The 25,166-nt window shown below is 38.6% G+C and overlaps 1 protein-coding gene across 1 annotated transcript in view; it reads left to right on the forward strand.

Moving 5' to 3' along the window:
• The window catches only part of EXOC4 (exocyst complex component 4), an 822,005-nt gene that overhangs the window by 655,775 nt on the left and 141,064 nt on the right, over positions 1-25,166 (forward strand). Inside the window, exon 13 of the mRNA XM_065883517.1 lies at positions 20,728-20,883. Within this exon, the coding sequence (XP_065739589.1) occupies positions 20,728-20,883 (156 nt within the window). The remainder of the gene's footprint in view (positions 1-20,727; positions 20,884-25,166) is intronic.

The following is a 25,166-nucleotide window of genomic DNA, read 5'->3' on the forward strand; positions in this document are numbered from 1 at the left end:
AAGAGTGACAGGCTGATTGGAGTCAGGAAAGATCTCACAGAACGAGAGTTAGGTTCTGGACCTTAGAAAGATGGGTGAGATTTAGGGAGGTGGAAAGAATAAACAGGGGCATTGCAGGGATGAAGAGGAAGCACAAACATAGTTGCCTGGTATTCAGAGGGAGATTAAAGGAGGAGGAGGTTTGAATGAAACAGAGTTCCTAGGAGAAGGTAGTAGGAAGTAATGTTGAATAGGAAAAGTAAGACCATATAACAAAGGATCTTGAAAAATAAGACTTGGGGGGCTTCCCTGGTGGCGCAGTGGTTGAGAGTCCGCCTGCCAATGCAGGGGACACGAGTTCGTGCCCCAGTCCGGGAAGGTCCCACATGCTGCGGAGCGGCTGAGCCCGTGAGCCATGGCCACTGAGCCTGCGCGTCCGAAGCCTGTGCTCCGCAACGGGAGAGGCCACAACAGTGAGAAGCCCACGTACCGCCAAAAAAAAAAAATAATAAGGCTTGGAAATTTAGATGTTGACTAGTAGATGATAAGGAGCCATTATAAGTAAACCAGGGAGCAGTGTTCAGGGAAGATTAATCTGGCCAAGGAATATAACATAGATTAATGCTTAACCTCCTTCACTCCTGCAATAAGTAATATTTATCCACAGTTACAAGAACCAAATAAAGAAAAGAAACTCAGAGAGATGCATTCCCAATAATATTTTACTTTTTTTGTTCAATAATTATTCATCAGGAATGATAATACTTTTAGGTTAAAATCATACACATAATCAACAAGTGTGCTATACGCAGTTGTGTACCAAATGATAATTCTAATGGCACTTCAAACAAAAGGTATGTTAACATTTAGTCTTTTGGTAAAGAAAATTTTAATTTAAATTTTTTAGATTTTAATTTGTACAAATAATTTATTTTTTGCAGGAAACTACAAATAGAGTAATGGTAAAGTACTTTAAAGCATAAAGATGTATTCCAATAGGATAAAACTTGGTGAGGAAATGAAATAGAAATAATAACTGAAAGAGAAAAATGAAAAATACCTAACCATTAAAAAAGAGCTTATTTTTGTGCATTTTAAATGTATCATGGTAGATTTCAAATCCCTATGGTATTGAGATTCTATTGGTTACGCTTAAAATAGTGATTTAAAGAGTCAATATTTATAATGTGCCAAAATTTAATATTTTGTAACCATTAAACTCATGCTAAAAAAACAACAACTAAATTTCAATTTTAAAATGTGGGAAAGAGAATATAGTTTTTCAAAATTCCTTTAAGAGATACCCAAACGAAAATTTTAAAAGCCACTGCCCTTGTGTTAGTTGTCTAAGAGTGGAATTTCTGGGCCACAGAGTTCACTCCAAAATGGTTGTGTGAATGTCACATCTACCAAATGACAGTCAAATAACATACTTTAAAAATTTACTTTTACTTTAACCTGCATTGAATTTTAAGCTTTTTTTTTTAAAGCAAGGCATGTCTTCTTTTTCTTATATTTCATTAAGGGCAACCCATAATTTCTAACAAATAATAATGCCAGTGAGTATTAATTATAATGGAGATGTTACCTAACCTGCCCAAGATATAGCAAAATTGACAATAGACCCTAAGTCCCACTGATGGTCATTTATATATTATTGTTGTTCTTGTTATTTTGAAAGAAATCTTTTTAAAAGTTTGTATAGCTTGGCACCTTATTGATTGTAGGTGACCTTTTCCTCATTTATGATCCTGCCTCACAAGTCAAGTGATAGGAAGCTTACTAAATCCACAAAGCGGAGTGGTCACCGTTGAAGTTTCTTGTTTTGAAACAATATTCAGATTGGACATAGTTCTTATTTCTGTAGTGATTCCAAATCAGTTTCATCCTTACACATGAAAACCCTTCAAATATGTGAAGATGGCTATCATGGTCCATTTAGTAGTTTTGTTTTGTTTTTCTTTTCCCCTAGACAGAACATCCTTGGTTTCTGATACGTCCTGGGTCTGCAAACCATCCCACTCTTCCTTCTCTGTTGCCGTTAGTCTGGTAGTATCTATCTTAAAAAAGGAGTACTCCACTCTGAGCCCAATGTTCCAAGTGTGCTCTTGTTCTTCAGCAAAACCACTGCCTTCTTTGTGCAGGACCCAGTGCCAGACACACATCATTGCATGTGAGTGTGTCGGAATAAAGAAGTCCATCAGTTACAGATTATACCCTTAACGAGCTTACGTCCTTGGTTGAGGATAGAAAGGAAAATAGGGGACAAAGAAATCAGACATGTATCCACAGCATCAATTTATGACAGAAAATATGGTAAGATAGGTAATGATGACATGCTCTAGGAGGAAGAAATTACTTAAAGAGGACAAGAGAGGTTTGGTGAAGGTTACAAACCTAGAGTTTGTGAAGAATGAGGAGGATTTAGACAGGATTAAAACTGAAGGAGCTAAAGGAGTGAAGGAACCAGAACAATGTCAAGGTGGTGGGGAAGAGCAGGAAAAGGATGAGCAAGTGATGAATGTTTGGGTTTTGGAAAAGATGGCTAAGCCAAAATGGAGGCTTTTGAATGCCAGGCTTAAGGAACGTGACCTTTCAAAGTTCGGTAGTGGGAACCACTGAAGGTCAGTAAACAGGGAATTCCAGGGAAGACCTGTGCTTTAGGGAGATTTTTCTGAGCTTTGTGTAAAATGGATTGGAAAGGCAAGAGTGCGGAGGGGGAGGGGAGAGAGGCAGAGAGTGCCTGAATTAGAGGAGAGGCGGGGGAAGCGGAGGGGAAGGGGCAGACCAAGAAACGTAAATTAAGGGGGTAAATTTGTAGGGCATGGCCACTGGTTGGCTGTAGGGAATAAGGAAATATAAGAAGAAATAGTAGCTGAAATTAACCTTATCTTTTCTAAGCTATATTTGCAGGGATTTTTTTTTACCTTAAATTCAAGATCTCACATGTAGCCATTAAATTTAATGTTATTTTTAGCTCATCATTTCAGTCAATTGAGATATTTTTGAATCCTCATTCTGTCATCAAAAAATCATAGCTATTCCTCCAAATTCCATGTCATTCTTCATTTTATTAGCAATCTTTTAGTTTCTTTGTATGTGTCATTTTTCAAAATGTTCAACAGGACAGGGCTAAGTTGAGAGTTTTGGGGGACATATGTCTTGAAACTTCCTTTGAGATTGATGACCATATATTACTCAGTACTTCAGGGGTTCATATGTTTTCTTTTTTTTTCTTTTCCACTCCATAACTTTTAGTATATTTTTTTAACATCTTTAATGGAGTATAATCGCTTTACATTGTTGTGTTAGTTGCTGCCTTATAACAAAGTGAATCAGCTATACGTATACATATATTACCATATCTCCTCCCTCTTGCATCTCCCTACCACCCTCCCTATCCCACCCCTCTAGGTGGTCACAAATGACCGAGCTGATCTCCCTGTGCTATGCAACTGCTTCCTACTAACTATCTGTTTTACATTTGGTAGTGTATATATATCAATGCCACTCTCTCACTTCATCCCAGCTTACCCTTCCCCCTCCCCGTGTCCTCAAGTCCACTCTCTACATCTGCATCTTTATTCCTGTCTTGTCCCTAGGTTCTTCAGAACCATTTTTATTTTTAGATTCCATATATATATGTTACCATACAGTATTTGTTTTTCTCTTTCTGACTTCATTCTGTATGACAGACTCTAGGTCCATCCACCTCACTACAAATAACTCAATTTTGTTTCTTTCTATGGCTGAGTAATATTCCATTGTATATTGGAATATACATCTTCTTTATCATCTTCTTTATCTTCTTTATCCGTTCATCTGTCTGTGGACACTTAGGTTGCTTCCATGTCCTGGCTATTGTAAATAGTACTGCAATGAACATTGTGATACATGTCTCTCTTTTTTTTTCCACACACACACACACACACACACACACAAACACACACACACACACTGTATTTTATTTTTATAAGAGATAAACTGACACCAAGCATTGTAAATGGATGACCACAACAAAAGCAACACTGATTGCAATTACCCAACACGAAACACACTCATACTGTGTCATAATATTGACATTCAGTCCAGGAATCCTCCACTGTTACAGCTCCTTTACTTTTCAGTGAAAATTGATTTGTATATTTTTTGCCTCTGAGTCCTTGTGGGATTTTTATTTTTGATTCAAACAGAAAGTCACAAAAATTATAATCATCCTCATCAGTTCACTCAGTCCCGTGTAATTAATTTTTTTATCTTGATCTTTTGTTAGCACTTTTATGAATTCATCAGTTTTCCATTAGAGTTCTGAAAATGCTTATCCATTCAGTTCAGCAGTATAGTCAGTTACCAGAAACCTGTACTTGTCAGAGTCTTTTCCATGAATTCCTTGAAGATGAAACCCTTTTATAGGAACATTTTTGCAAAACCATCAGAGTACACCCAGAACTGTCTGTAAATGACAAAGAGACTTGAAAGTGACCACAGTTAAAGATTTGATGAAAGTTCATAGTAATGCAATAGACAAGGAAATTTAGTTATTTCTGAGATATACATTTTAAAGTAATAACTAGAATTATGACTTATAACATTATACCAGAACATATAAGACTTTTAGAAATTTCACATAATGTCTGAAACATTTATATTAACATATTTACATAAAAATAACCCAAAGAAAGTTTAGTATTAGTTTTTTGTTTGTTTTTTTATACTGCAGGTTCTTATTAGTCATCAATTTTATACACATCAGTGTATACATGTCAATCCCAATCGCCCAATTCAGCACACCAACATCCCCACCCCACCGCGGTTTTCCTCCCTTGATGTCCACACGTTTGTTCTACATCTGTGTCTCAACTTCTGCCCTGCAAACCGGTTCATCTGTACCATTGTTCTAGGTTCCACATACATGCGTTAATATACGATATTTGTTTTTCTCTTTCTGACTTACTTCACTCTGTATGACAGTCTCTAGGTCCATCCACATCTCAACAAATGACTCAATTTCATTCTTTTTATGGCTGAGTAATATTCCATTGTATATATGTGCCACATTTTCTTTATCCATTCATCTATCTATGGACACTTAGGTTGCTTCCATGTCCTGGCTATTGTAAATAGTACTGCACTGAACATTGAGATACATGTCTCTTTTTGAGTTATGGTGTTCTCAGGGTATATGCCCAGTAGTGGGATTGGTGGGTCATATGGTAGTTCTATTTTTAGTTTTTTAAGGAACCTCCATACTGTTCTCCATAGTGGCCATGTCGATTTACATTCCCACCAACAGTGTAGGAGAGTTCCTTTTCTCCACACCCTCTCTGGCATTTATTGTTTGTAGATTTTTTGATGATGGCCATTCAGACTGGTGTGAGGTGATACCTCATTGTGGTTTTGATTTGCATTTCTCTAATGATTAGTGATGTTGAGCGTTCTTTCATGTGTTTGTTGGCAATCTATATATCTTCTTTGGAGAAATGTCTACTTAGGTCTTCTGCCCATTTTTTAATTGGGTTGTTTGTTTTTTTGATATTGAGCTGCATGAGCTGCTTGTATATTTTGGAGATTAATGCTTTGTCAGTTGCTTCGTTTGCAAATATTTTCTGCCATTCTGAGGGTTGTCTTTTGATCTTGTTTATGGTTTCCTTTGCTGTGCAAAAGCTTTTAAGTTTCATTAGGTCTCATTTGTTTATTTATGTTTTTATTTCCGTTTCTCTAGGAGGTGGGTCAAAAAGGATCTTGCTGTGATTTATATCATAGAGTGTTCTGCTATGTTTTCCTCTAAGAGTTTTATAGGGTCTGGCCTTACACTTAGGTCTTTAATCCATTTTGAGTTTATTTTTGTGTAAGCTGTTAGGGAGTGTTCTAATTTCATTCTCTTACATGTGGCTGTCCAGTTTTCCCAGCACCACTTATTGAAGAAGCTGTCTTTTCTCCATTGTATATTCTTGCCAGCTTTATCAAAGATGAGGTTACCATACGTGTGTGGGTTTATCTCTGGGCTTTCTCTCCTGTCCCATTGATCTGTATTTCTGTTTTTGTGCCGGTACCATACTGTCTTGATTACTGTAGCTTTGTACTATAGTCTGAAGTCCAGGAGCCTGATTCCTCCAGCTCCGTTTTTCTTTCTCCAGATTGCTTTAGCTATCCAGGATCTATTGTGTTTCCATACAAATTGTGAAATTTTTTGTTCTAGTTCTCTGAAAAATGCCATTGGTAGTTTGATAGGGATTGCACTGAATGTGTTGATTGCTTTGGGTATTATAGTCATTTTCACAACGTTGATTCTTCCAATCCAAGAACATGGTATACCTCTCCATCTGTTTGTATCATCTTTAATTTCTCTCATCAGTGTCTTATAGTTTTCTGCATACAGGTCTTTTGTCTCCTTAGGTAGGTTTATTCCTAGGTATTTTATTCTTTTCGTTGCAGTGGTAAGTGGGAGTGTTTCCTTAATTTCTCTTTCAGATTTTTCATCATTAGTGTATAGGAATGCCAGAGATTTCTGTGCATTAATTTTGTGTCCTGCTACTTTACCAAATTCATTGATTAGCTCTAGTAGTTTTCTGGTAGCATCTTAGGATTCTCTATGTGTAGTGTCATGTCATCTGCAAACAGTGACAGTTTTATTTCTTCTTTTCTGATTTGGATTCCTTTTATTTCTTTTTCTTCTCTGATTGCTGTGGCTCAAACTTCCAAAATTATGTTGAATAATATGTGGTGAGAGTGGGCAACCTTGTCTTGTTCTTGATCGTAGTGGAAATGGTTTCAGTTTTTCACCATTCAGAATTATGTTGGCTGTGGGTTTGTAATATATGGCCTTTATTATGTTGAGGTAAGTTCCCTCTATGCCTGCTTCGGGAGAGTTTTTATCATAAATGGGTGTTGAATTCTGTCAAATCTTTTTCTGCATCTATTGAGATGATCATATGGTTTCTCTCCTTCAGTTTGTTAATACGGTGTATCACATTGATGTATTTGCCTATACTGAAAAATCCTTGCATTCTTTGGATAATCCCCACATAATCATGGTGTATGATGCTTTTAATGTGCTGTTGGATTCTGTTTGCTAGTATTTTGTTGAGTATTTTCGCACCTGTGTTCATCAGTGATGTTGACCTGTAGTTTTCTTTCTTTGTGACATCTTTGTCTGGTTTTGGTATCAGGGTGATGGTGGCCTCGTAGAATGAGTTTGGGAGTGTTCCTCCCTCTGCTATATTTTGGAAGAGTTTGAGAAGGATAGGTGTTAGCTCTTCTCTAAATGTTTGATAGAATTCTCCTATGAAGCCATCTGGTCCTCGGCTTTTGTTTGTTGGAAGATTTTTAATCACAGTCTCAATTTCAGTGCTTGTGATTGGTCTGTTTATATTTTCTATTTCTTCCTGGTTCAGTCTCAGAAGTTTGTGCTTTTCTAAGAATTTGTTCATTTCTTCCAGGTTGTCCATTTTATTGGCATAGATTTGCTTGTAGTAATCTCTCATGATCCTTTGTATTTCTGCATGTCAGTTGTTACTTCTCCTTTTTCATTTCTAATTCTGTTGATTTGAGTCTTCTCCCCTTTTTCTTGATGAGTCTGGCTAATGGTTTACCAATTTTGTTTATCTTCTCAAAGAACCAGGTTTTTTCTCTTCTTCTTCTGGGATCCCATAATTCAAATGTTGGTGCATTAATGTTGTCCCAGAGGTCTCTGAGACTGTCCTCAATTCTTTTCATTCTTTTTTCTTTATTCTGCTTTGTGGTAGTTATTTCCACTGTTTTATCTTCCAGGTCACTTATCCATTCTTCTGCCTCAGTTATTCTGCTATTGATTCCTTCAAGAGAATTTTTCATTTCATTTATTGTGTTGTTCATCATTGTTTGCTCTTTAGTTCTTCTATGTCCTTATGAAACGTTGCTTGTATTTTCTCCATTCTATTTCCAAGATTTTGGATCATCTTTACTGTCATTTCTCTGAATTCTTTTTCAGGTAGACTGCCTATTTCCTCTTCATTTTTTGGTCTGGTGGGTTTTTACCTTGTTCCTTGATCTGCTGCGTATTTCTCTGTCTTCTCATTCTGCTTAACTTACTGTGTTTAGGGTCTCCTTTTCGCAGGCTGCAGGTTCATAGTTCCTGTTGTTTTTGGTGTCTGTCCCCAGTGGCTAAGGTTCGTTCAGTGGGTTATGTAGGCTTCCTGGTGGAAGGGACTGGTGCCTGTTTTCTGATAGATGAGGCTGGATCTTGTCTTTCTGGTGGGCAGGACCACGTCCAGTGGTGTGTTTTGGGGTGTCTGTGAACTTATTATGATTTTAGGCAGCCTCTCTGCTAATGTGTTGGGTTGTGTTCCTGTCTTGCTAGTTGTTTGGCATGGGGTGTCTAGCACCGGAGCTTGCCGGTCATTGAGTGGAGCTGGGTCTTAGCGTTCAGGCGGAGTTCTCTGGGAGAGCTCTCGCCGATTGATATTACATGGCCCTGGGAAGTCTCTGGTGGTCCAGTGTCCTGAACTCAGCTCTCCCACCTCAGAGGCTCAGGCCTGACAGCCAGCCAGAGCACCAAGACCCTGTCAGCCACACAGCTTCTGGGAAGTCTGAGGTCTTCTGTCAGCATTCAGTAGTTGCTCTGTAGGACTTGTTCCACATGTAGCTGTATTTTTGATGTATTTGTGGGGAAGAAGGTGATCTCCACGTCTTACTCCTCTGCCATCTTGAAGGTCCTCTCTCGTCACACAGATCAATCAAGGAAAAGCTTGAAGGCAGATTTAGGGAAATCTTCCATTACTCCTGTTGCTAGAGGATCCACATTTCATCTGGAAAGGACATAAATCTGGCAATCTCACTTCTGGCCTAGCCCATCCATCTTTTTTCTCTTTGTGCTTAGTCTGTTTCACTTGCTCATAGCAGGCCCCGTGCAGAGGCCTTGCCCCAGCCCTTCAGACCAGAGTTCCTCGTGAAATGGCTCAGCTTCGGGCGTGCACTGAAGCTGCTCCTCACCGGATGCTCAACTCAAGATCTCGTGTGTTTTTCTAACAATAAATCCAGACTCTAGTTCGAGAGAAGTCTCGGGGGCCTAAATTTGAATACCAGCTTTTTCACCTATTAGCTATATGACCTTGAACAGCCACTCAGCCTCTCTGTGCCTTAGTTTTCCCATCTGTGAAAAAAGATAATAATAGTTTTTCCCTCATAGGATTGTTTCGAAAATGTTAACCTTTTAGAACTGTTTTAACAAAATATTAAGCCCCACCTCCCAAATGATTAGCTGCTATTTTGGTAATGACAGTGAGGATGATGACAGAGATTACCTTTACTACCATCTATGACCACACCCTATATTGCATCATCCACTCTATAAGAGACTTAAATTTCTTACTGGTGTTCTCCCAGTTCTTGGAAAATACCCATTGCTTTTGGTTCTTGGTATATTGTGGTCATCATGCATCATGATCCTTCCCCGAAGAGACTCTACCGCTTTGGTGTCCCTCATGGCCAAATTCTCTGGAATGATGTCCACTTATTGGTGCCCACTATCACATCATTCCTTATACAGGGTATTATCTGTAGTAGTCTCCTACAGTTGCTGAATTACAGGCCCTGGGTGAATTTATCTCAGGGTTGGGAAAAGTAATTCTGTGAAGCTTTGAAGGGAATTAAATAGAAAATCATTTACGTAGTTGTTACACAACAGCGTGCGCACGCACACAACATATAACCCCATGGTGCCTTTTACCTATTACTTAATCAGGTTTTCCAGGCTCGGAAGAAAGTGTTTCCTCATTGTATGAGTCTGAAGATGCAAAGTGTCCTTACTTCCTCTCTTCCCATTTGTTGCCCTCCCCCAGATTGGCACCTGCTGAGGAGTAATTAGGGCAGTCCTAATTTGGACAGCCAAATCCTGATTACAGTGACAGGAAAAACAGGAAATGTTCTAGTTTTGCTGCCAGCAAATGACTGACTTAAATAGAAATCCATATACAATTCAAATGATCCAAAATGCTGTAACACTGGGGAAGGAGGAAGGCTGCAGGGAAACATTTCCATCCGATTCTTTCTCAGCAGATATCTTTTACTGAAAGGATCCAGTCCATAAGCTCACAATGCCCTCTGCTGAGAGGTGGCATGTTTTCCAAGTTTACCATGAGAACCTGAGTGTCCACTGGGAGTTTGAAGATCTGAGGAAAGGTCAAAAACATCTCACCTTTCTCTGAGCCCCTCACTCTGGAGAGAAAGCCTGTTTTATATAATGATGTCATGTTACGTGCTTTGGATAAAGAGAGGTTTCCTAAAAGTGAGGTGAGGACTAGAAGTCTTTTTCTCAATTAGTCACACTCCTTGGGGCTTAAAGGAGAACTCAGCTGCGAATTCTCTGGAGCTCTGCATTAGTGATCAGGCAGTTGGTCTGTTGGTCTGCTACTTCCAAGCTGAGTGCTTCTCTCCCTTTGTCGTCCTCTTTGTCCTCAGGTACGAGCAGCAGCTTATGTGTCCCAGAATAGTCATTTGACAATGGAAAATCACAGTTTTTTAAAGTTTCTGTCTGTTCCAATTTAGCATCAGTTCATCAATCAATTTTTTTTTTTTTTTTTTTTTTTTTTTTTGCCTTCCTGCATTGTGTTGGGCCTGGTAGAAAATACAAATAAAACATCTTCTAATCTTAGAGGCTCAGTTGATATAAGACACAAACATGGTTTTATTAGGGGAAGGTGTAACCATCCCCAGGGTCCACGTTTTACTACTTCTCCAAAGAGGCCTGAGAACTCATGCCAGGGCATGAAGGAAGAGCGACGTGGAGATAAACTTGTGATCGGCCATGGCAGAAACCAGATCTGGCACATGAGAAATGAAAATGACTGGGGTGGACAATGTAGTTGGGTAAGAATGAGCAGAAAAGAGTTGTTTTTTTTTTTAAACTTCCTGTATTAAGTACAGGAGCACCGTCATAGGTCCTGGGAAGGAAGGTGACCTACCTCGTCTGTCATCAGAGAGGTATCTTTAAAAGGTCTCAGTGGCCCCCTTGTGCCAAAGAGCAGAGACTAGACACTGTAGGCTGTGACGGCTTGTGAAGCCCTTTGGGTTTCCTGTGTAGACAGAGACCAGGATCCTGAATGAATGAGAGTCTAGTTGAGCTGGCCTTGCTGTCTTTGCCAACTAAATAACTTTGAACCTCAGAAGAGCCAAGGGCGTATGCCAGAGAAACCCTCTGCAAGCTCCATGCCAGCCTGTCTTCTGGTTTGTCGCTTGAAACTGTGCTATATGAACCAACTGTGCTATATGAACCAAACCGAAGCAACCCACTCTCTTGGTTCACCTACCACTGATACATTCATTTTTATTAAATAGTGAAGAGATACAAAAGAACATTTATAAAATATGTACAGTATCTGGTTCATAGCAAATGAGAGCTTTTATTATGTGCTCCTGTAGTTTATTACCCGTAACTATTTTGATATTTATCCCAGTGTATTGCAATTTAAATTTTCTTTATTATGTGTTACTTGATCAGTTGTTGGTTTACATGTCTTTCTCTCTCAAATACCGTTTTTCAACTGTGGACTCGCATCAGAGTTATTTGGGGAGATCTTAAAACACACAACCTGGATTTCCCACACTAGGCCCACAGGGCCCTGGGCCTGGGCAAGAGTAGTTCAAAAATGTCCCCAAAGTGATTCACGTATGTGTTACTGATCTCAATTCTGGGGCTCTAGAAGGAAGTTACTATGTCTTTTTCCACATAATTGTCCCAACATTTAGCATGATATCTGCATTCAGGCCTTTCCCTCATGTTTATTGATCAAGTGAATAGCTTTACTTTTGTAGTGCCCGTCAACTGCCTTCCTGCCAAATACAGATGCTACCCACCCAACCAGGCGTCCCACAAATTCCCTAGCAACAGCCAGTCTTAATTTCCCCGCACCTAACTCAGTCTACCGTGATCAGCGAGGAGCCAGTTGCCGTCAGTTTGAAGCAAAGCAAACTGGACTAGAATGGAAATACACTCTCTGGAAAGTACATGGTCACTGCTCAGGGGACTTTATAGTCATCAATTCATCTCGTCAGTCACAACACTTCTGAAGGTTAGATTCTCCCAACCTTACAAATGAGAAAACAGAGGTTCAGAAAGGTTCATACCATTTATGTATGAACACAGAGTACGCAGGTCACAGAGTATGCAGATGGCTGTACGTGCGTGAGGAGCTAAGTCTGGCTCTGAAGCCCAAAGAAGAGGCAGTGGAATTAAAGAGGAAATGGGAAACTCAAGCAAAGTTTCAGATAGTTCAGAGAGACATTATAATTGGAGCACAGACTCCAGAACAGTCACTGTAGGCTCAGTTCAGGCTGTACCCTCATCAGCCACTAAAGTTACTTAATCTCTGTAACTTGGTATATCATCTGTCAAATGGGAATAATAACAGTGCCTACCACACAGGGTTGTTATCAGGATTGAAAGAGTTAGTGTATGTAAAGTGCTTAGAAGAATGCCTAGTTCGTGGTAAATACTAAATAAGTCTCAGCCAATGTTATTTATTGTTGCTGTAAGTGGTGTTCTTGTTATTGTTTACCTTTAAATTAATTCATTGATAATATTGTTGATATTTCCTAAGAAGATGGCAAAAAAGTATTTTTATGCCATCTGTTACATCCCTGATGTTTTGTGCTTCAGTAATACCAGTCATTCATTCATTCAGTCTGTTACTTTATTCAGTAATTATTTATTAGGCATTTCCCGAGTCCATCGTTACTCTAGAGCTAAGAGTCTAGAAGTGAATAAACTAAGCAACGTCCTGCCTTATTGGATTTTTACACTCATTAATAGAAAATAATCAAGTATCAAACAAAATAAATGTCTCAGAAATTTTACATTCTTGGTCTATGATTATTTTCTTCTTGGTTTTTTAAATATCAAACAATTATGACCCTTCACATGAGAGCTTCTCTATTTAAAGGTTGTATTAAATTATCCCCAAAGGTTACCTGCTGTAAGCTCTGAAATTCCAAGTCCTTTTCCCTGGGTCCTCTTGAATTGTTTCTGTTTCCCATCAACCATCTCCAGAGTTATCAGATGTTTCTTAAGTTGTGATTCCAAGGTAGAAATACATAGCATAAAGCTCTCTGTATGATGAGTGTGATGTGAAAGACAACCTGATGTTTCTTTGCTCTTCCTATTTATTCTGCTCCATCTTAAGAGATTTTTTAGTTTTGTGTTTGTGTTTGTTTTGTTTTAATCAGCAGCATAGTACCAGCTTTGATTTCTGCATCCGTCATTGTCATGATCACGGTGTTGCTGGACGGTGCACTGCGGTTTGCCCAGCTACAGATCCAGTCGTTCACAGTTGAAAATTGACTACAGTAGCTTAATTTGGACCAGCCTTGTCCGGGGTTTATTTATCTAGCTTGGCTCCTAGTTTTTGAAGTGTCTGAAAGATTCAGTGTGGGAAAGTAAACATCATGCCCGGGCTGCCACCAAACAGTTGAATCCAATTAGCCCCACCTGCCCCTGGTTGTTTACCTAATGAAAGACTCAGCACCCCAGCTGTATCCAGGGACCAGGCACACTTGGATTTCCCAACTGTTCCAGAGAGGAAGCAGTGCACATCAGAGCCAGTAGACACCAGCAGATGTTTTCTGAATGAAATTCACTCAGCTGTGTCTAGAGGATGGACTCTTCCCATAGCAGCCTTATCACCTGTTCCAAGAGGTATACCTATTTTCCTCTTCCTCCTGGGAACAGGTACAAATAGTTTCACAGATGGCTCTGTCTGTGGCCCCTTGAGCTGTGAATTAATTAGTAGATTATGGTCCTGGTAGTGATGATTGACCCTACTCCTCTTGTGGAATAATTATTGTAGATTTAGTTCTCCTTTTTTGAGGCTATTTAGATATATCCTGGAATTTTGTAACCCACGTAATCCCACTTATCTCAAAATTATAAACTAATAAATGCAATTAGTTAGGATGGGAACTTTGCCATTTGAATGAAAAGTTCCCTTTAGGGTAATCGTATGTTGCTAATCAGTGCTAATATTTCAAATCAGAATATTTGGAATTGCTTTTGGGATTGATGTTCATTACAATATGAATTAATAATTTATTGTTGAGGGCAATATATAGGTAGGCAGCGTGCTAGTTAATTTGGATTACTGTTTTTTAATAAGACAGGATCTATGAATATTAGTGAAGGCAGTAATATAATACCATATTATTGAATTAAACCAGTCTTAAAAAAATACATAAGTAAATGATGTGAGTACCTTTAACATAGTATCCCACTAAGCTAATTTTTTCATTCCAGCGAGTGCTAAAATGAAAAATTCTAGATCCTGAAAACGTACAGTACCATCTCACATGTACAGACCCAAACTGTCTCCTGAACCCTGGGGCAGATGGGGGCCAGGATGCATGGGCTCAAAGAAAACTGAGTTGGGTTTGGACTTCTAACTCTGTAGGGCAGAATTTGACTTGTAGTGTGGGTATAAGAGGAATTGAACCGGTCAGCCACAGTTCTTTATAGTTATGGACACTGAAATTTAACTCTTATATAATTTTTACATGTCACAAAATATTCTTCTTCTTTAGATTAAGAAAAAAACATTAAAAAATGTCAACCGTATTCATAGCTTACAACACATACAAAGTAAGCTAATGGGGCAGATTTGACAGACAGACCATAGTTTGTCCAACCCATTGTGTTGGACAGAGTCCTAATTATGAGGTTATAAACAGTAAGTATAAAAGGAAGGCTTTTATTCATTTGCTTTCCAAAGGGGAAGATTACTGTAGGCTGACATAGTCAACAGAGTCCTCCCAGAGAAAGTGAGGTGTTGAGGAGACTGTCCAGTAATAGGCCACCTATGAATAAGTGAAGGGGAAGGTTTGACAATAATCACTCCTTGGTTCATTTGTCTTGAGTCAGGACTTTTTTATGTTGGACTTTTTTTTTTTCCGGAAGGAGACACACCTGTATTCATTATTCTGACTCGTACTGAATTCAGACAGGTATAGAGAGACCATGGCAAAGTGATCTGTAATTTGGTCAAAATGCCAGATGGCTTGATGGCTCACCTAAGTCGTTCAGTGCAGAGAAATAGTAAAGGAAAACCACTAAAATGGTTTTAGCTTAATCAGTTACCCAGTCTCCTAAAACTGAAGAGGGCTTATTTTTATGTCCAGTTCAGTTCTTATACACTTTCCAAATACCAGGTATTGTGCTAGGCGCTAGCCAAAAACTAATGAGAAATCAACTCTGTCCTCGGAGAACTCATCATCTAGTAGGGGATGCCAACTTGTAAAGAAGTGTGGTAGGACCACTGAGAGCAGAGGTGTGTGTAAGGCAGTGGTTCTCACCTTTGAGTGTACATTGGAATCACCTGGGAAACTTTAAAAAATTCTGATGCCTGGGTCCCATCCCCAGAGATTCTGATTTACTAGGTCTTAGAAGTGGCCTGGGCGTCCAGTACTTTTTTGTTTTCTTTAAAGCTCCCCAGGTGCAGTCAAGATTGAAAACCTCAGGTAAAAGGTGATATGGTACAAAAGAAAGGACTCAGCTGTCCCAAGGGAAGAGCCGAGGTAATGTTTGATCAGTAGAGGCAAACAAGGAAGATGGAAAAAAGGCTCTCTGGGCAGAGATAATACATACAAGCAGGAAACAGTATAGCCCCTTCAAAAACCATTAGAATCCTCACTGCGGGTAGGGTGTTGACTGGGAGTAGTGAACAGAGACAAAAGAGGAAAGCAGTAGCAGGAGATGAAGTTGCAAAGGTAGATGTTCATGCCTTGCTAGGTTTGGACTTGGTCTTAGAATTAGGAATCAGTGAAGAATTCTAAGAAGGAAAAAACATGACTGCATTTGTACAATTTTAGAAAAATGATTCTTCTGACTAATTTGGTGAGTTGGACTGATGGTCTTGAAGCTCCAGGCAAGACACCCAGTTATAAGGTTACTGCCAAGTCCAAGTGAAAAATGATGAGGGTCTAAATATAGGCTAAGGGCAGCGAACCTGGACAGGAAACAACAGATTTATAAGTTACTAAGCAGATGGAATTGGGAGGTTATGGTATCTATGGGTAATGAGGATGACTCCGAGTTCCTGACTTAAATAACAGGATGGATGGTTGGACTGTTGACCAAAATAGGGAATACTAGATGTTCAGTGGGAGATGGAAAGGTGGATAATAAATGAGCTCCTCTGACTCTAATTTAAATAGCTGGTAGGACTTGCAAGTTCAGTTCTCCTGTTAACCTTTGTATATGCAGATCCGAGATTTAGAAGAGAGGGCAGCCCTGAAGATATTAATTTGGGAGTCTTTGGAATACAGGTGGGTCACGTCTGGCAAGAAGATGAGATTGCCCAAGTGAGACATGCAGAATGCTGTGGAATACCAACATGTAAAGTATGGACAGAGGAAAAGAACCCTCAGTTCGGCTAAGCAAGAGCTTAGGAGAAGATGATGATGTGGTTACCAAAGGAGTAATATTCCAAAGTATCAGATGCTTCTGAGTAATCAGAGTATAAAGTAAAAGAAATACCCACGGATTGGTACAGCAGTGTCAGGGAACCGGTGGTTCTAGAACCCTAAATGCAATTGATTTAATACTGAATTTTGACTTCAGTTAGAAGCGTGGAGTGGATAGATTTAGGAAACCCTTTTCCTACTCCTAATACATAGCAAGTCCAGATAAAAATATGTATCTTTAAGAATATATTTTAAATATGTAACCAGATTCAAAAGAAAGAAAATTTTCCATATGCCTCAAATGAAGGAGGAACCAAAAGCCATAGCAACAAGCAAATGTTGAAGTTGAGAGGCCCACAAAGGTATCTGGACCACATATAGAGGTTGTCTTTGTCTGTCTGGGCTGCTATAACTAAATACCAAAGATTGGGTGGCTAATAAACAACAGAATTTTATTTCTCACAGTTCTGGAGGCTGGAGTCCAAGATCATAGTGCTGGAAGAGTCAGGTCGCAGACTGCTCGTTGCATTATCACCTGGCGGAAGGGGCTAGGGAACTCTGTGGGATCTCTTTTATAAGTCATTAATCCCATTCATGAGGGCTCCACCCTCATGACCTAATCACTTCCTAGAGGCCCTACCTCCAAATACTGTCAAATTGATGGTAGGATTCTAACATGTGAATTCTGGGGGGACACAAACATTCAGACCATAGCAGAGGTGAAGACCCAATAGGGGCCTAGCATATTAACACCTGCGTGGCCTGAAATTTTATCAGTGCGGAAGTTGTGCATGGGGTTTTTCCACCTATAAATGGAACCAGGAAAACTCTGTGCTTGAGAATGAGCCACTCTACTTGGAGTAGAAAAGTGGCCCCTAAAAGAAATCAGAATCCTACATATGTGACATGTGCAAGTGAGGACCTCAATTTGTACCACCCATGTAGGGAGAGAAAATTTTAAGCCAAGACAAGGAAGGAAAAAAGAATCTTAAAATCTTATTTGGAACTGGTGAAACCTTTAGGATCCAGGAGAGGCAAATGCAACCCACCTAAGAGTGACATCTCCAAAATGCAGGGCAAATGTGGGATTCCTACAGAGGACATGTCCCACTGAGGTAGAGCTTGCAGACCAGCAGAGCAGACCACATGAGAAAACTCACCATCATGAGAAAAGAAGGAAAATGCAGCTGATAGGACATTTGGCATCCAAAGAATTACCAAAAAATACAGGGACACATAAAAAGAACTTTACAATTACTGTTTTTAAAATATTCAAAGAGATAAAAGAAGGAACAGAATTCATAATACAAGCACAGGAGAGTTTGGAGGGGGAAGCTAGTGCATTTGTCTAGAAGTAAAACATATGATCATTGAAAAATTTGCAAGAAGGAATAGATGGGTTAAATCATAGAGTAGATCCTGGAGGGAGACTTCACGAGTTGAAAAAGTGAACAACAGGTGAGAAAGTAACGTCAGTGAGTGGAGGCTGCACTCATTTGATGATGGTGTGTGTGAAGGAGAGAGAGGAGCTTTACTAGAGACAAATGCTAGATCAAGAAAGAGATTCAGGGGCTTCCCTGGTGGCGCAGTGGTTGAGAGCCCGCCTGCCGATGCAGGGGACAGGGGTTCGTGCCCCGGTCCGGGAAGATCCCACATGCCGCGGAGCGGCTAGGCGCGTGAGCCATGGCCGCTGAGCCTGCGCGTCTGGAGCCTGTGCTCCGCAACGGGAGAGGCCACAACAGTGAGAGGCCCGCGTACCGCAAAAAAAAAAAAAAAAAAAAGAGATTCAGTCATTCATTCATTTAAAAAATTAACACGGGATTGAGGAATATATTGAGACCCTAAATATGCAGAAAAAAAGGCGGGGGGGATCGTTGCGGGGTGGGGAAAGGATCCCCCAGAGCCTAGGTAGAGGGATTACTGGGAGTGGAGAATGAAACAGATTTGAAAGTATTTCTGTGGGGGATCGGAGGTGGGATGTTTGAAAGTATATAATTAGGTCTCCTCCTTTCTTTGGCGGATGGGAAGAATGCGGGGGGATAAGCAATGAGATAAAGAAAGGACAAAGGTTTAAAAAATAGCCATAGACATTTAGGTTGCTTCTATAACCTGGCTATTGTAAATAATGCTGCAGTGAACAGTGCAAGTGTCTTTTTTAAAAAAATAAATTTATTTATTTACTTATTTTTGGCTGCGTTGGGTCTTTGTTGCTGCGCACAGGCTTTTCTTTCTAGCTGCGGCGAGCGGGGCTACTCTTCATTGCCGTGCGCGGGCTTCTCATTGCGGCGGCCTCTCTTGTTGCGGAGCACAGGCTCTAGGCGCGCGGGCTTCAGTAGTTGCGGCACTCAGGCTCTAGAGTGCATGGGCTTCAGTAGTTGTGGCATACGGGCTTAGTTGCTCCGCGGCATGTGGGACCTTCCCGGAGCAGGGCTCGAACCTGTGTGCCCTGCGTTGGCAGGCAGATTCTTAACCACTGCGCCACCAGGGAAGTCCTACAAGTGTCTTTTTGAATTATGGTTTTCTCTGGGTATATGCCCAGTAGTGGGATTGCTAGGTCGTATGGTAGTTCTATTTTTAGTTTTTAAGGAACCTCCGTACTGTTCTCCATAGTGGCTGTATCACTTTACATTCCCACCAACAGTGAAGAGGTTTCCCTTTTCTAGACAGCAAGGCGGAAAAGCTGGTGGGGTGTGTGTGTGATGAATTGGGAGATTGGGATTGACATATATACACTAATATGTATAAAATGATAATAACCTGCTGTATAAAAAATAAATAAAATTCAAAAAATGTGTATATATTTTTTAAAAATAGCCATAGGGCAAACGAGAGAGGAGGTCGATCAGAGGCAGGTAAAAAGAATGCCAAAGAATGTTGAGGATTCTTCTGCTGTGGAATAGCATAAATTTGAGATGGTGCCATTCTGTAAGACTGAATCCGGCACCCCACATATAAGAGTGTAAAAATTATATTGTGGGATTAATCCATAAATATTGAGAAAAGATGCAAGAAAATAACAAAGAAAAAACAGAAATGGAAGATATCAGTCAGGGTAATTTGAGAGATCCCAGGGAAGAAGGTTCTGTAGTCTAATTTTTGTATTGCTGACCATAGTTACTATTAGAAAACTTTTGCTTGTAGTGAGTTAGAAGAATTCAACTATGGTTCTCTTATTTGTTCTAGCTTATTTTCAGATTACCAGGGCAATATTGCTCCCTACATCATGAAATCTTGTTCCCTCAAGTCAGGTTGTCATGAGTCAAGGTTTTTAGGCATCAACAACTTCTGTCTACAAACATTAATTGTCTGTTGGGTAAAGGAGATTTTACCGTACATCCAAGCATATACACCGTGTATATATTGTATATTTAGAAGCACATGATGTTCTTCAGTATAACCCTTATACCAACATAAATTCCTGCCTGTGATGGAGGGGAAAACCTCCTATAGTCTTGGTCAACTTCAGAGGACTAGCCAGCTAATTAGCAATCCCATCATAGATAAATGTCATTCCGTCACCTAGAATTGCTGAGGGGGATTTTTAGACCATTGAAATTAGTTATATTGACAGAAATGTTGAACAGAAAGGGAAGCTTCTTAGTTAAGTTGAAATTGAACGTTTACAGTGAATTTACAAGTACATTTTGGAAAGAGCCGTGTTAATAGCTCACCCATGGGCCCTATTAAAGGAGTTGAAGCCTGTCACTCTAGATCATTTGTCAAAGCCCACTGGAGAGAGCAATAATCAAAGACTTTTCTGCCTTACATCAGGGGCAGAAGATTTCTCTGTGATGGTAGATTTACTTTGAATAGAGGGGTATCCATGGTTCAAAAAACACCTTCAAGTAGAGCTAATTGGTAGTTTAAACCAAGAGGTCAGAGACCAACTTTTTGTAACACTTCCATCACCTTTCAGGTATCATTTATGTTTTTGTGCAATTATTTAATTGCACTCTTTTGTATGGTTAACCCACTTTTTATTTGTTCAACATCTTTCTCGAAAGAATCCCTACCTACCCCCACCCCCCAAACCTCCCATACACTTTCATTTATTCTAAGGGATTAACTATGATAAGGGGAACTAATTAATATTATTAGTTTCATAATTACTCAACAATGAAGAAACTAAAAATGGAATCTAGGAATGATGTTTCCCACAAAAGTGACCTATTCACGGATGTCATGCTTCCAACTAGATAATGGATTATGTTAATAGGAGAGGTGGACATGGTATCTTTTTTTCTGCAGCAAAGGTGGATGGAAAATGCTAACTGGAAGCCAGGCAGTGTCCTGAAGTGTGTCTTTTCTGTTGGTCGTGTTTAGGGGCATTGTCCAGTCAGAAGAAAAACTTGTCATCAGTGCATCTTGGGCAAAAGATGATGATATCAGCAGGCTCTTGAAATCTCTACCAAACTGGATTAACATGGCTCAACCCAAACAGCTGAGGCCAAAGAGAGAAGAGGAAGAAGATTTCATAAGGTAAAATGGTCTATTTTCTAAGTTGTACTAAACATGGGAAGAAAAATACCCATTTAGCTAATTCTTTCCTACATGAAATTTTGACCATTTCTAAATATCAAACAGCAATGAACTGAACTTAGTAAAGTCCATTTCTATTGTACACCTCATTTCCTGTGCAAGTATGGCTTGTGCTCAAAACTTTAGAAGGAAGGGATTGATGTGAATCAAATTTGGAGCATTGCTAAATCAAGTTAAAATATTTTTTACTTTGTAGGTCATTCTCCCTTCTTAGGGAAGCTCATAGTTTATTCATTAATTCATTTATTTATTCAACAAAGCTGTATGGCCCTTGTTTTGTGCCATACCTTGGAAACATGACAATTACCTGCCCATAAGTGTGTTACAATTGTTCTTAGCATGTTCTTTAGTTCACAGAACTGTTAGTTGAACTTTCCGGAAATATATATGTGCTTCCCACGTTTGTTCATGTATAGTGTATCCAATTGTTTTCTACTTATTTTGACAAAAGTAAGGTCTCGCTTTCAACTTTATCACTCAACTTTTACCTTTGCACAATTTAAATTTCTTACTTAGCCATGAAAATGTAGCCTAATTTGATGAAGCTACTCATTTTCACATGGCTCGCTTGCCACAGTGAAATATTTTCACCTCTGTCATTTTAGAGCTGTGTAAAGTAGGGGAAAAAGTGGAGGTAGTATTTTGTCACATTAGAAGTAAGTTTATTCTTACTGTCTTTTGCTATCCACGTGAATGAATAAATAGTAAAAAAAAAAAAAAAAAAAAAAAAAGAAATAAAGTAAAAGCACTTTAAGGAAGCAAAGACCAGAAAAAGAATAAAAGAAGTAGTGACCAATATTTGACTCTTAAGTCATCATAGAACTGTGAGCTCATCTCTCTCAGAATGTGAGTTGCAACTATAGATAAATACGTCTTTACCGTTCACAAAGTTAACCGTATCCGTACACTATGGTGCCATATTTTTACCGACATTTTGTTATGAAAAATTGCTATAGTGCCATTTAAAACTTTCTCAAAATCGTGAGACTCAAAAGTTCACCTGTAATTTAACCTAAAGTCTTCCTGTTTATGGTTTCTTCCTCATCATTCACATTATCTCAGAAAAACTTGTCAGCTAGTTATATTGTTATAAGAAAACTATATTACATGTGCATAATTTATTTTTTAGTTAATAGACTTTATTTGCATGAGGTAGCAGTTTTAGGTTTACAGAAAATATTGAGTGAAAAACACAGAGTTCCCATATATCCCATCACTCACCCTCACCCCCCCCAATTTCCTCTATTTTTAATATCTTACAGTAATGTGGTATGTTAGTTAAAATTGGTAAGCTAATATGGGTACATTATTATTAACTAAGTCTGTAGTTTACATTAGGGTTCACTCTTTGTGTTGTACGTTCTGTGAGTTTTGAGAAATGTGTAATGAGTGTACCCATTCATTGGTTACAGTGAAGGTAACCATTTCAGTATCGCGCAGAATAATAGTTTCACTGCCCTAAAAATCCTCTGTGTTCCTCCTATTCACCCCAGCCTTCCTCTCCTCCAACCCTTGGCAACCTTTTTTTTTTTTTTTAACTGTCTCTGTAATTTTGCCTTTTCCTAAATGTCATATAGTTGGCATCATACAATACATAGCCTTTTCGGATTCGCTTCTTTTGCCTTGCCGTACGCACTTAAGGTTCCTCCATGTCTTTTGGTGGCTTGGTAGCTCTTTTTTAATCTCTGAATAATATTCCATTGTATGGACATACCATAATTTGTTTATTCGTTCACCTACTGTAGGATTTGTTGGTTGCGTCCAAGTTTTGGCAATTATAAATCTGCTATAAACATTTGTGTTCAGGGTTTTTTGTGGATGTAAGTTTTCAGCTCACTTGGGTAATACCAAGGAATGTGATTGCTAGATCACATTGATGTATGTCAAGAGTATGTTTAGTTTTTGTAGAAATTGCCAAAGTGGTCGTACCATTTTGCATTCCCACCAACAATGAATGAGAGTTCCTGCAGCTCCACATCCTCGAGAGCATGTGGTGTTGTCAGTGTTTTGGATTTGGTACATTCTAATAGGTGTGTAGTGATCTCATTGTTTTAATTTGTATTTCCCTAATGACATATGATGTTAAGCATCTTTTCATATGCTTATTTAATAACTATATATATATATTTTTGGTGAGATATCTGTTCAGATCTTTTACCATTTTTAAATTGGGTGATGTGTTTTCTTATTGTTGAACTTTAAAAGTCCTTTGTATATTTTGGATACCAGTCCTTTAATTGGTAGGTGTTTTACAAAAATTTTCTCCCAGTGTATGCCTTGTCTTTTGATTCTCTTCACAGAGTCTTTCGTAGAGCAGAAGTTTTTAATTTTAATGGAGGCAATCTTAATGATTTTTAAAACAATGGATTGTGCTTTTCTGCCGTCTGGTTTTAACTGAGTGTCTTGTATAGTTCCACTTTTTCTCCTCTCTTAGTATATATATCATATTTCTTTTTTTCTTAACTTCTTTTTTTAGTGGTTGCCCTAGAATTTGCAATATACGTTTATAACTAATGCAAGTACCTTATAACAAAGTAGTCCCAATTATTTCCTCCCATCCCTTATAACATTGCTGCCATTCACTGCATTTATCCATAAGCTATAATCACTGTACATAATGTTGCTGTTATTATTTTGAACAAACTGTTACCTGTTAGATCAATTAAGAGTAAGAGAAATAAAAGATTTTATTTACCTTCAATTATTCTTTCTTTAATTCTCTTCCTTTTTTAATGTAGGTCCAAGTCTCCCTAAAGAACTTCTTTAACATTTCTCGTAAGGCACGTCTATTGAAGACAAATTCCTTCAATTTTTGTTGGAGAAAGTGTTCATTTTTCCCTTACTTTTGAAGAGTAATTTCATAGGGTTCAAAATTCTAGGTTGATGATTGTTCTAACACTTTAATTATCTCACTTTGCTATTCTTGCTTCCATGGTTTTTGAAGAAAAGTCCAATGTAATTTTTATTCTTGTTTTTCTGTAGGTAAGGTAATTTTTTCCTATGGCTTCTTGCAGAGTTCCTTTGTTTTTGATTTTGTGCCATTTGAGTATTGTATGCCTGGGTATAGGGGTGTGTGTGTGTGTCTGTGTGTGTGTGTTTCATGCTTGGTGATCGCTGAGCTCCCTGGATCTGTGATTTGGTGTCTGTCATTAGTTTTGGGAAATTCTCAGTCATTATTGCTTCAAATATTTCTGTTTCTTTTTCTCTTTCTTCTCCTTCTGGTATGCCCATTATACATACATTATAACTTTTTGAGTTTGTTCCTCAGTTCTTGGATATTCTGTTCTCTTTTCATTCTTTTTTCTCTTTGGATTTCGATTTTGGAAATTTTTATTGATGTTTCTTCAAGCTTACTCATTCTTTCCTTGGTTATGCCCAGTCTATTAAATAAGTCCGTCAAAGACATTCTTCATTTCCGTTATGGCATGTTTGATTTCTAGCATTTCCTTTTGATTCTTTCTTAGAGTTTCCATCTCTCTGCTTATGTTACCTATAGTTTACATGTGCACATGTCAAAGGCACAGCTTGGCAAATTTTCATACTTTTCATTGTGTAACAGTATCCAGATCAAGAAACAGAATAATAGCAATAAGAAACAGAACAAAGCGATAGTGAGCCTTCTTGTGCTTCCTTACGGTCACCGTTTTCCTCTCTGAAAATTACCCGTATCTGACCTTTTTATATGGAATCATGCACTTATATATTCTTTTATGACTGGCTTTATTTGTTCCACATTATATTGACAAGATTCATCTATATTCTTGTGTATAGGTCCTTATTACTCTGTACTCTATATTGTGTTCCATTATATGGGTACACCCTAGATTTTTTTAAATATTGTATTATTTAAATGTTTATGTGTGTATATATGCATTCATTTATTTTTCTCCTGTTGGGTACCTGGATACTTTCTAATTTAAAACTGTTTCAAATAGTGCTGCTTTGTATATTCTACTGTATGTCTCTTGGTAATCATATGTATATATTTCTGTTGCTTACATTTTAGGAGTCAAATTGCCGGGTCATAGCATATGCATATGTTGAGTTGTAGCGCACACTGCCAAATAGTTTCCCAAACTGGTAGTAAGAGTTTGCACTCTCATAGCAGTGTATGAAAGTTCCAGTTGCTCTGTATCTCATCTATATTTGATATTTTCCATCTTTTTAATTTTGGCCTTCTAGTAGATTTGTAGAGGTATCTCAGTGTGGTTTAATATGCATTT

Source organism: Phocoena phocoena, chromosome 9, assembly GCF_963924675.1.
Source record: "Phocoena phocoena chromosome 9, mPhoPho1.1, whole genome shotgun sequence".
Lineage (NCBI taxonomy): Eukaryota > Metazoa > Chordata > Mammalia > Artiodactyla > Phocoenidae > Phocoena > Phocoena phocoena.